Source organism: Salvelinus alpinus, chromosome 16 (assembly GCF_045679555.1).
Source record: "Salvelinus alpinus chromosome 16, SLU_Salpinus.1, whole genome shotgun sequence".
Classification (NCBI taxonomy): domain Eukaryota; kingdom Metazoa; phylum Chordata; class Actinopteri; order Salmoniformes; family Salmonidae; genus Salvelinus; species Salvelinus alpinus.
This window is the reverse complement of record NC_092101.1, coordinates 40,158,503-40,171,843: the sequence shown is the minus strand read 5'-3', so window position 1 is coordinate 40,171,843 and position 13,341 is coordinate 40,158,503. Positions and strand designations below refer to the sequence as shown.

Sequence of the window (13,341 nt, the reverse complement as noted above, 5' to 3'; positions counted from 1 at the left end):
AGGTAAGATAAGGGAGGTAAAGCAATAAATAGGCCATGGTGACGAAGTAATTACAATATAGCAATTAAACACTGGAATGGTAGATGTGCAGAAGATGAATGTGCAAGTAGAGATACTGGGGTGAAAAGGAGCAAGATAAATAAATAAATACAGTATGGGGATGTGGTAGTTGGATGGGCTAATTACAGATGGGCTATGTACAGGTGCAGTGATCTGTGAGCTGCTCTGACAGCTGGTGCTTAAAGCTAGTGAGGGAGATAAGAGTCTCCAGCTTCAGTAATTTTTGCCGTTCGTTCCAGTCAATGGCAGCAGAGAACTGGAAGGAAAGGCGGCCAAAGTAGGAATTGGCTTTGGGGGTGACCAGTGAGATATATCTGCTGGAGCGCATGCTATGGGTGGGTGCTGCTATGGTGACCAGTGAGCAGAGAAAAGGCGGGGCTTTACCTAGCAGAGACTTGTAGATGACCTGGAGCCAGTGGGTTTGGCAACGAGTATGAAGCGAGGGCCAGTCAACGAGAGCGTACAGGTCGCGGTGGTGTGTAGTATATAGGGCTTTCGTGACAAAACGGATGGCACTGTGATAGACTGCATCCAATTTGTTGAGGAGAGTGTTGGAGGCTATTTTATAGATGACATCGCCGAAGTCGAGGATCGGTAGGATGGTCAGTTTTACGAGGGTATGTTTGGCAGCATGAGTGAAGAATGCTTTGTTCCGAAATAGGAAGCCAATTCTAGATTTAATTTTGGATTGGAGATGCTTAATGTGAGTCTGGAAGGAGAGTTTACAGTCTAACCAGACACTTAGGTATTTGTAGTTGTCCACATATTCTAAGTCAGAACCGTCCAGAGTAGTGATGCTGGATGGGCGGGCATGTGCGGGCAGCGATTGTTTGAAGAGCATGCATTTAGTTTTTCTTGTATTTAAGAGCAGTTGGAGGCCACATAAGGAGAGTTGTAGCATTGAAGCTCGTCTGGAGGTTAGTTAACACAGTGTCCAAAGAAGGGACAGAGGTATACAGAATGGTGCTGTCTGCGTAGAGGTGGATCAGAGAATCACCAGCAGCAAGAGCGACATCATTCATGTATACAGAGAAGAGAGTCGGCCAGAGAATTGAACCCTGTGGCACCCCCATAGAGACTGCCAGAGGTCCGGACAACAGGCCCTCCGATTAGACACACTGAACTCTATCAGAGAAGTAGTTGGTGAACCAGGCGAGGCAATCATTTGAAAAACCAAGGCTGTTGAGTCTGCCGATAAGAATGTGGTGATTGACAGAGTCGAAAGCCTTGGCCAGGTCGATGAATACGGCTGCACAGTAATGTCTCTTATCGATGGCGGTTATGATATCGTTTAGGACCTTGAGCATGGCTGAGATCCAGCTCTGAAACCGGATTGCATACTGGACAAGGTACGGTGGGATTCGAAATGGTCGGTGATCTGTTTGTTAACTTGGCTTTCGAAGACCTTAGAAAGGCAGGGTAGGATAGATATCGGTCTGTAACAGTTTGGGTCTAGAGTGTCTCCCCCTTTGAAGAGGGGGATGACCGCGGCAGCTTTCCAATCTTTGGGAATCTCAGACGATACGGAAGACAGGTTGAACAGGCTAGTAATAGGGGTTGCAACAATTTCGGCAGATAATTTTAGAAAGAGAGGGTCCAGATTGTCTAGCCCGGCTCATTTGTAGGGGTCCAGATTTTGCAACTCTTTCAGAACATCAGCTATCTGGATTTGGGTGAAGGAGGAATGGGGGAGGCTTGGGCAAGTTGCTGTGGGGGTTGGAGGGCTGTTGATTGGGGTAGGGGTAGCCAGGTGGAAAGCATGGCCAGCCATAGAAAAATACTTATTGAATTTTTCAATTATGGTGGATCTATCAGTGGTGACAGTGTTTCCTAGCCTCAGTGCAGTGGGCAGCTGGGAGGAGGTGCTCTTATTCTCCATGGACTTTACAGTGTCCCACAACTTTTTTGAGTTTGTGCTACAGGATGCAAATTTCTGCTTGAAAAAGTTAGCCTTAGCTTTCCTAACTGCCTGTGTATATTGGTTCCTGACTTCCCTGAAAAGTTGCATATCACGGGGGCTATTCGATGCTAATGCAGAACGCCACAGGATGTTTTTGTGCTGTTCAAGGGCAATCAGGTCTGGAGAGAATCAAGGGCTATATCTGTTCCTGGTTCTACATTTTTTGAATGGGGCATGCTTATTGAAGTTGGTGTGGAACTTACTTTTAAAGAATAACCAGGCATCCTCTACTGACGGGATGAGGTCAATATCCTTCCAGGATACCCGGGCCAGGTCGATTAGAAAGGCCTGCTTGCTGAAGTGTTTTAGGGAGCGTTTGACAGTGATGAGGGGTGGTTGTTTGACCGCAGACCTATTACGGATCCAGGCAATGAGGCAGTGATCGCTGAGATCTTGGTTGAAAACAGCAGAGGTGTATTTGGAGGGCAAGTTGGTTAGGATGATATCTATGAGGGTGCCCGTGTTTATAGATTTGGGGTTGTATCTGGTGGGTTCATTGATCATTTGAGTGAGATTGAGAGCATCAAGCTTAGATTGTAGGATGGCTGGGGTGTTAAGCATATCCCAGTTTAGGTCACCTAGCTGCACGAGCTCTGAAGATAGATGGGGGGCAATCAATTCCCATATGGTATCCAGGGCACAGCTGGGGGCTGAGGGTGGTCTATTGCAAGCGGCAACGGTGAGAGACTTGTTTCTGGAAAGGTGGATTTTTAAAATTAGAAGCTCGAATTGTTTGGGTACAGACCTGGATAGTAAGACAGCTTTGCAGGCTATCTCTGCAGTAGATTGCAACACCGCCCCCTTTGGCAGTTTTATCTTGTCGGAAAATGTTATAGTTAGGGATGGAAATGTCAGGGTTTTTGGTGGTCTTCATAAGCCATGATTCAGACACGGCTAGGACATCCGGGTTGGCAGAGTGTGCTAAAGCAGTGAATAAAACAAACTTAGGGAGGAGGCTTCTAATGTTAACATGCATGAAACCAAGGCTTTTACGGTTACAGAAGTCAACAAATGAGAGCACCTGGGGAGTAGTAGTGGAGCTAGGCAATGCAGGGCCAGGATTAACCTCTACATCACCAGAGGTACAGAGGAGGAGTAGGATAAGGGTACGGCTAAAGCCTATCAGAACTGGTCGTCTAGTACGTTCAGAACAGAGAGTGAAAGGAGCAGGTTTCTGGGTGCGGTAGAATAGATTCAATGCATAATGTACAGACAAAGGTATGGTAGGATGTGAGTACATTGGAGGTAAACCTAGGCATTGAGTAATGATGAGAGAGATATTGTCCCAAGAGATGTTTAAACCAGGTGATGTCACCGCATATGTGGGAGGTGGAACTAAATGGTTGGTTAAGGCATATTGAACAGGGCTAGAGGCTTTACAGTGAAATAAGACAATAATCACAAGCCAGGACAGTAATGGACAAGGCATATTGATATTAGGGAGAGGCATGCGTAGCCAAGTGATCATAGGGGTCCAGTGAGTGGTTGGGCTGGCTGGAGACATGGCGATTCAGACAGCTAGAGGGCCGGGGCTAGCAAGCTAGCAGAAGGGCCTAAGAAGGACGTCTCGACAGAGGAAAGTCTATTTTAGCCTCTGCGTCCGGTGAAGTTGACAGACCAGTTGTGATGGATTAGTAAGGTTCCGAGTAGCAGAGGAGTCCAAGTCCAATTGGCAAAATAGGTATAGTGGCCCAAGAAATTGGCCGATGGATCTATTCAGCTAACAGTCCAATATGCTCTAGACAGCCAGCGGGCCGCGCCTAACAGCTAGCGGGCCGCGGCAAGCAGATGGGCATTCAGGGGACGTCGCGATGTAGGGGCCAGTTGAGTAACCCCTCGAGAAGATTACGTCGTAGTCCAGTCGTGAAGGATCGGCGGGGTTCCGTGCCCCGTACCGGCAGTAGAAGGGTTCTGGGTATTGAAGCCCAGGAGTGGCTGATGGGCCTCTTCAGCTAGCCGGGAGAATGGGCCTAGCATTGGCTAGCTACAGGCTAATTGGTGCTTGCTTCGGAACAGACGTTAGCCAGGAGTAGTCACTCTGATAGCAGCTAGCTAGCTGCGATGATCCAGGTGGAAAGGTCCAGAGCTTGCGGTAGGAATCTGGGGATATGTAGAGAAAATAGGTCCGGTATGCTCTGGTTTGAGTCACGTTGTACAAACTGGCGAGAGCTTTCCGAGCTGAAGGTTAGCTGATGACCGCTAGCAGTGGTTAGCTGACTACTCGCTTTGGATAAGAGCGTCTGCTAAATGACTTAAATGTAAATGTAAATGTACTAGCTAGCAGCTAGTGAGCTGGCTAGCTTCTGTTGGGGGATTCCGGATTTGAGGTAAATAAAAATACTTTACAAATAACAGATCCACACCACATTGGGTGAGGCGGGTTGCATGAGAGTATTTTGAAGTTGAGGTTTAGAAAAATATTTAAAAAGATATGCGAAGAAAAATATATAAAAATATATATACATAGGACAAGACAAAGGACAAAGATGTCTGACTGCCACGCCATCTTGTATTCCAATCCTACCTTGTCACATCACAACTGATTGGCTCAAATGCATTATGAAGGAAATAAATTCCTCAAATGTACTTTTAACAAGGCTAACCTGTTAAATGAAATGCATTCCAGGTGACTACCTCATGAAGCTGGTTGATAGAATGCCAAGAGTGTGCAAAGATGTCATCAAGGCAAAGGGTGGCTACTTTATAGAATCTGAAAAATTAAAATATGTTCTGATTTGTTTAACATTTTTAGTTACTACATGATTCCATATGTGTTATTTCATTGTTTTGATGTCTTCACTACTATTCTACAATGTAAAAAATAGTACCTGTCAAAGGTTTGGTGTGTGTGTGTGTGTGTGTGTGTGTGTGTGTGTGTGTGTGTGTGTGTGTGTGTGTGTGTGTGTGTGTGTGTGTGTGTGTGTGTGTGTGTGTGTGTGTGTGTGTGTGTGTGTGTGTGTGTGTGTGTGTGTGTGTGTGTGTGTGTGTGTGACTAATAATTGACTAATAATACGCAGAATAATATAAATACTTCTACGAAGGATTGTGACCCACAACAACGGGCGGCAGTAGGAATTCTACATTTTGTCAACAGATGCGTACACTCACTCACCCTACCCCTCCCAAACAAACACCTCTGCCCCTCTCTACCCTTCCACACATAGATCGATCTCAGATCGTTGTCTTGGATATAGGGTTAGCACCGTTCCATTATGATAGGACAAAAAAATACCTAGATATTTTAATTTTAAATGTATATCCTACATCTGCGCAAAATTAAAGACTATCACTATGTCACTCCTGCTCGCAGACACACATGAACTCTGGCATTTGCAACCATTTTTCTTACTCACTCACTTTATAGACGCTATAGTCTCGTTTTAATGTGACGTCTAGAATTTGAGCTAGGTAGACGTAGAAAATACTCTGAAAACTCAATTGTTAAAGACCTTGTTGAAAAATCCAGTATGCGGTTCTTGGTAACAGTCGGACGGCTCATGACAAGAGGCGGGGAGTGTGTGGTGTACCTCCAGTCAAGTTGATTTATGAATTTTCATCGATATTTGATTTAACATTGAGCTTCAACCAATGCATACTATAAGTACACTGTTTGTTACACATACCTGTAGACATGGCATTTTATGAGATGCCCAGTACACCAATAGGCATGTACATATGTACTGTACAGAGACATGCAGTTTGCAGAGCAGTACACAGACAGCCTGGTAGGTTTAGTACACAGCCAGCCCTGAACCTCATCAGCAGGGTGGTGACCTATGGGAATAATATTTACAGCTACGCTCATTAGTCTCTCACTCAGACTCTGCCAGCTATACCCCCTAATCTCAACAACCCCAACCCAGCCCAAACCCCAGTCCTGATGTCTAATTCCCAGGATGCTAGACATTTACTTTACCACATCATAATACACACAAACAGTGGTTATATAGGAGATCTTTCTCGTAGATTTTTCTGCCTCTTCCCAATATGTGTTGCTGTCTATCCCTCTCTCCTTTGTTATTTTGGTGTGTGCAATATTTGCAATTGAATGAATCTTATACATTCACAGATGCAGATCTTAAAAGAGAGAGAGGCATGTATTATATGTTGTTATTTCCAACCTTGCAGCCTGGCTTTAGCTTTGCATTCCCTCTCTCGCTTCCTGTGTTTTGGTCTGGTGATTTGTGCTCAGCGTCAGACTAACTCATTACTACAGCAGAGCATACAGCCAGTCGGTCAGTGTGGCTTTGGCATCAGCAGAACAACTATAGCTCCTTCAGCTCATTTACTGAGAGAGGGAGAGATAGGAAGAACGAGAGAGATGGGTGCCGTCTCCCTCCTCCGCTTTCTCTTTTTCCTCCCCCCCCTCCTATACACAAGCTCTGCTGACTGAGAAAGCTGTTACTTTCTGCCTCATCTCTTGTTCTGTTCCGGATGGCCTGTGTCTCCTGGTCTCTGCCCCAGGCTGGGAGGAGTGGAGCTGAGTTGGCAAGGACACAAACACTTTGGATTGGATAGTATAGGGCCAAAGAAGGGTACTCTAACGCAGTGTTATCCCATCACCATTTCCTTTGTTTTGCTAGATGGAAAGTAGTTCACTGAAAGGGCATTCAGATTGATGAAACAATATCCAGTGTGATTTGAATTATTGGAAGATCATCTCTAGTATGTCTATGTTTCCTATATTATACCTATCCATCACATGTCTCATGTGGGCCCCTTCTGCAGTTTATTACCAAATGAGCTTTTTGTGATTATAGTTATGAGCTATAATGATGCAGCCTGATAGAGATATATGACTAATCTATATCTATATGATTTATGTATTGCTCCGGCTGAGAGATACAGAGACATAAAGGTCCAGGCATGTACATTGTGCAGTAACCACATTTTAAGGAAAGTGGTTGTAGGCCAGAGAAATCAATCAATAGGTTCCACTCAGATGCTTTTTTTAATGACTTGACCTGCAGGGTCATGAGGGGTGGTGCAGTGGGGGCAACGAGAGAGGTACACAAAGAGTGAAAAAGGTCAGAGGTCAAAGATCTGTAAGATTTAGGTGTCTGTGCTTTATCCACTGTCCTGGAACTCTAGGCAATTGGAAGTGCGATAGGCATATCACAGTGACTGAGTTGCATTCTAGGAGTGTGGTGTATCCAGTTGGCAGTTCTCTCTGCTAACCCTGGGGCTGAGAGAGAGCGAGAGAGAGAGAGTCAGCATCCCTCCTACACGCATTAAAAGCAGTGGTGCCAAATTATTTTGATTAATTACAACTTTCATAAATTTTCCGTAAGTCTACTTACTTTTACAATTTACTGCCGTTGGCAACTCGTTTTAACTGTGGGGAATGCAATTTAACGCGAATTATTTTTTCCCTTTTTCTCTCAAATCCACCTCTTCTTACTCCCAACACCCTGCTACTTCATTCATCTCCCACCACCCTGCTACTTCATACATCTCCCACCACCCTGCTACTTCATTCATCTCCCACCACCCTGCTACTTCATTCATCTCCCACCACCCTGCTACAACATTCATCTCCCACCACCCTGCTACAACATTCATCTCCCACCACCCTGCTACAACATTCATCTCCCACCACCCTGCTACAACATTCATCTCCCACCACCTTGCTACAACATTCATCTCCCACCACCCTGCTACTTCATTCATCTCCCACCACCCTGCTACTTCATTCATCTCCCACCACCCTGCTACTTCATTCATCTCCCACCACCCTGCTACTTCATTCATCTCCCACCACCCTGCTACTTCATTCATCTCCCACCACCCTGCTACTTCATTCATCTCCCACCACCCTGCTACTTCATTCATCTCCCACCACCCTGCTACAACATTCATCTCCCACCACCCTGCTACAACATTCATCTCCCACCACCCTGCTACAACATTCATCTCCCACCACCCTGCTACTTCATTCGTCTCCCACCACCCTGCTACAACATTCATCTCCCACCACCCTGCTACTTCATTCATCTCCCACCACCCTGCTACTTCATTCATCTCCCACCACCCTGCTACAACATTCATCTCCCACCACCCTGCTACAACATTCATCTCCCACCACCCTGCTACAACATTCATCTCCCACCACCCTGCTACTTCATTCATCTCCCACCACCCTGCTACAACATTCATCTCCCACCACCCTGCTACAACATTCATTTCCCACCACCCTGCTACAACATTCATCTCCCACCACCCTGCTACAACATTCATCTCCCACCACCCTGCTACTTCATTCATCTCCCACCACCCTGCTACTTCATTCATCTCCCACCACCCTGCTACTTCATTCATCTCCCACCACCCTTCTACTTCATTCGTCTCCCACCACCCTGCTACTTCATTCGTCTCCCACCACCCTGCTACAACATTCATCTCCCACCACCCTGCTACAACATTCATCTCCCACCACCCTGCTACAACATTCATCTCCCACCACCCTGCTACAACATTCATCTCCCACCACCCTGCTACAACATTCATCTCCCACCACCCTGCTACAACATTCATCTCCCACCACCCTGCTACAACATTCATCTCCCACCACCCTGCTACTAAATTCATCTCCCACCACCCTGCTACTAAATTCGTCTCCCACCACCCTGCTACTAAATTCATCTCCCACCACCCTGCTACTAAATTCATCTCCCACCACCCTGCTACAACATTCATCTCCCACCACCCTGCTACAACATTCATCTCCCACCACCCTGCTACAACATTCATCTCCCACCACCCTGCTACAACATTCATCTCCCACCACCCTGCTACAACATTCATCTCCCACCACCCTGCTACAACATTCATCTCCCACCACCCTGCTACTAAATTCATCTCCCACCACCCTGCTACTAAATTCGTCTCCCACCACCCTGCTACTAAATTCATCTCCCACCACCCTGCTACTAAATTCATCTCCCACCACTCTGCTACAACATTTGTCTCCCACCACCCTGCTACAACATTCATCTCCCACCACCCTGCTACAACATTCATCTCCCACCACCCTGCTACAACATTCATCTCCCACCACCCTGCTACAACATTCATCTCCCACCACCCTGCTACAACATTCATCTCCCACCACCCTGCTACAACATTCATCTCCCACCACCCTGCTACAACATTCATCTCCCACCACCCTGCTACAACATTCATCTCCCACCACCCTGCTACTAAATTCATCTCCCACCACCCTGCTACAACATTCATCTCCCACCACCCTGCTACAACATTCATCTCCCACCACCCTGCTACAACATTCGTCTCCCACCACCCTGCTACAACATTCGTCTCCCACCACCCTGCTACAACATTCGTCTCCCACCACCCTGCTACAACATTCATCTCCCACCACCCTGCTACTTCATTCATCTCCCACCACCCTGCTACTAAATTCCTCTCCCACCACCCTGCTACTAAATTCCTCTCCCACCACCCTGCTACTAAATACCTCTCCCACCACCCTGCTACAACATTCCTCTCCCACCACCCTGCTACAACATTCATCTCCCACCACCCTGCAACAACATTCATCTCCCACCACCCTGCTACAACATTCATCTCCCACCACCCTGCTACATCATTCATCTCCCACCACCCTGCTACTTCATTCATCTCCCACCACCCTGCTACTTCATTCATCTCCCACCACCCTGCTACTTCATCCCTCTCCCACCACCCTGCTACTTCATTCCTCTCCCACCACCCTGCTACAACATTCATCTCCCACCACTCTGCTACAACATTCATCTCCCACCACCCTGCTACAACATTCATCTCCCACCACCCTGCTACTAAATTCCTCTCCCACCACCCTGCTACTAAATTTCTCTCCCACCACCCTGCTACAACATTTGTCTCCCACCACCCTGCTACAACATTCATCTCCCACCACCCTGCTACTAAATTAATCTCCCAAGCTATATTTTCTTCTTGTTTCCCACGTATCGTGTTGCACATTCATTATTATTTTAAAACGTATATCTACTCTCCTGGCTTCATCTGTTCCACCTCCCATCTTCTCTCACCTTCGAAAAAATAATCTGTTCCCACATCTTGTCCCTTAACATTACCTTACTTCTCCTTCCTCTTATTCCTCCTCTATTCTCTCACCTCATTCTCTCACCTTGCTCCTCTCCTATTTTCCTCATACCCCTCCATCCTCCATCTCCCTATCTTCTTTCTCTTTCCCACAGCTCCCTCCTCTCTCCTGAGTCAGTTACTTTCCTCCCACCATCTCTTCTCTCCTCTCTCCTGAGTCAGTTGCTTGCCTCCTACCATCTCTTCTCTCCTCTCTCCTGAGTCAGTTGCTTGCCTCCTACCATCTCTTCTCTCCTGAGTCAGTTGCTTTCCTCCCACCATCTCTTCTCTCCCCTCTGCTGTATCAATAAAGTATTCTTCTTCTCCATAGGCCCACCTGCGCTCGATGGACGTGAAGATCCTGCAGCAGCTGCTGGCGGTGCACGAGGGGATCGAGGCATGTAAGTGGCTCCTGGAGGAGCGCGGCACCCTGACCAGCCGCTGCAGCAGTCTGACCAGCAGCCAGTACAGCCTGGGAGAGGGCCCTGGAGGAGACACCTGGAGGGGCAGCTGGAGCAGCCTGCAGGACCCCCTCAACGACAAGCTGGATAACATCTCTATAGGCAGTTATCTGGACACCCTTGCTGATGACATGGATGAGTACGGCCCTTCTAGTTCTGAGTCTGTGCTGTGTTCTACTCCACTGGGGACTGTGACGCCCACTCGGACCGGGGCAGGGACAGGAGCTGGGGCAGGGGCTGGGGCAGGGGCTGGGGCAGGAGCTGGGAGAGGCGCTGGAGCTGGAGAAGGGTCAGTGGCTATGGCAGGGTTTGGGTCTGGAGCTGGGGTAGGACAAGGCACAGGGGTCAAGGTAGTTGTTGATCCTGCCTCTCCCCAAGTCAAGCCAGACATCCCCAATAAGGAGTCTTCAATTTGGACTAAGGCCACAGAGGCAGTGAAAGGAACCACCATCACCAAGGATACCAAGGACCCCAGCCAAACCCATCAGCCCAGTAAGAGCAACGGCGCCCTGGATAAAGCAGTCAGGCAAGCACGAGGACCTACTGATTCAGCCCGGGTCTGCCTGGCTGAAAAGCTGGGGAAAAGCCAGAGCCCCAAACTCAAACCCTATAAGAATGGCAAGATAGACGTAGATGCCTGCAAGATGAACGGCAAGATGCACCTGGGGTATGATGCCCACTGGCGATGGGTGCAGTCGCAGGACGATGTGACATTTCTATGAGGTATTACACCACTTCCCTCTAAAAAATGCTGGGTTAAAATCAACCCAATTTTGGGTTATTTGGTAACCAAGTGCTGGGTAAATGTTGGACAGGACACACGCTGGATTATTTTGACCCAGCCAGTTAGATTGTGTGAATAACCTAGCATGTTGGATTGTTGTGATTACCCAAACATGGGTTAATTTAACCATCAATTAAGTTATATTCATTTTCATGCTGGGTTGAACAGCTCTTTTAATATGTAATCAATAGGTTATTTTCAGGAGGCGTGGCTTATTAGGTGTGTGGGTTTCAGATAGTTATTTTTCGCCACCAGTGAAAATAAATGTAATTATTGTTCATAATCTTAAATACACAGCTAATTTCAATTTTCATTTAAAGAAAATACACATTACATATTCTAATGTATTATTAATAACATAAGTTTGTACGTATTTTTACATAGTGGTAAGTATACCAACATTGGGTTTTGCATAGGCTTTTAAGGAACTCTTAGACTTTTGTAAGCTTCATTAAATCTACTAAAGTGTCAGTGTACAACCTTAACCTTCTGATATCAGAACAGATAAACCGGAATGATGTTTACTCTCACGGGTGGCCAAAAATAACTATATGAAACCACGGCCCTACCTACTGTAGTCGCGCTTCCAGTCTTCTGACCTGACCGCTGGGTCTCAATAACCCAGCATCAATAACCCAGCAACAACAACAACTCAACCTTGCTCTTTTTAAAGAAAACAACCCAAATAAGTGACCCAATGCCTGCAACCTAGCAGTTGGGTCATCCAAACAACCCAGCATTTTTTTGTGTAAAGACACTTTTCCCCCTCCCATGTAACGACCCTAGCGGTCAAATATTAAGAGAGAGGTTGATTGCACATATTATACAAACGTCTACCATTTCCATGGTGCAAGATATCAGGTGTGTAGGAGAACACAACATCATTACATTATGTTCTATTCACTCTAAATGTGACTGCACTAACTTTCTAGGACATTGATGTCAGTATTATATTGGGGATGAAGCACAGTGTTGATATTTTTCTGAATCAAGTTTGTTTTTGACATGTTTATCCTCCTTTCCTCTATGCATTGTAACATACAGTACCAGAGAAAATTAACAATTTTCCAATAGAAAAATATATATTTGTTACAATCACTCGCATCTATAGAACCTAGTTTACCCTCACAACCCCATGTCAAAATGATTCAAACACACTCTATAGATAGCGGAATCGTTCTCATACGATGCACTATTGTAAAGTGGTTGTTCCACTGGATATCATAAGGTGAATGCACCAATTTGTAAGTCGCTCTGGATAAGAGCGTCTGCTAAATGACTTAAATGTAAATGTAGGTGTGTATAGAGCATATAGAACGTTCCTACTGTTTGCACACCTGTGCTATTGTCAGTGTCCTACTACCTACAGTACTTAACCAGTCAATGCAATTTGTATAATCAGTGAATCGCAATACAATTAATCTGTGCATCGGGTACTTCTGTGGGTGGTTGTCGTAGAACAATGTCTCTATGGCTGAGTGTTATTATTGTCTCTTTTTTAACTGTACACTATTTTTGTTTCATTTGGACAGCAGTTGATGTGATTGGTGTCATCCTAAACTATTATGCCTGTATCTCCAGTCCCAAGATGACTGCACTGTTGTTCTGATAATCCTGATCGTTTAAATTACTGATTCAGTCCTCTGCTGTCCGTGTCTTAATGAGTCCAACCGTCTATGATCTTTCATTCAGTGTTGAGTGGTGTGGACTTGTTAGTTATTTGGGTGGGTGAAAATTGCATGTCATGTGCTGACTGCTTTATTGGTGAAAATGATCATGAAAAATGGGTGAAAAACTTGATACGATCATGGGAGAAGAAAAGCAATATTCCCTCTGAGCCTTTGTATTCAGTTATAAACAACCCACTCTCACACAGAATTGTCACCACTGAAAACTAATAATGCTTGGACACTCCAAGGCAGGGGTTGCCAGGATGACAGAGAGGATGAGGGAGAGAGAGCACGTGTGTA

At 46.1% G+C, this 13,341-nt stretch overlaps 1 protein-coding gene across 1 annotated transcript in view; it reads left to right on the top strand.

Moving 5' to 3' along the window:
• Positions 1-13,012, top strand: part of LOC139541503 (leucine rich adaptor protein 1-like) — a 31,582-nt gene extending 18,570 nt beyond the window's left edge. The window contains exon 2 of the mRNA XM_071346203.1: positions 10,458-13,012. Within this exon, the coding sequence (XP_071202304.1) occupies positions 10,458-11,309 (852 nt within the window). The 3' untranslated portion in view covers positions 11,310-13,012. The remainder of the gene's footprint in view (positions 1-10,457) is intronic.
• The last annotated feature ends 329 nt before the right edge of the window (positions 13,013-13,341 follow it).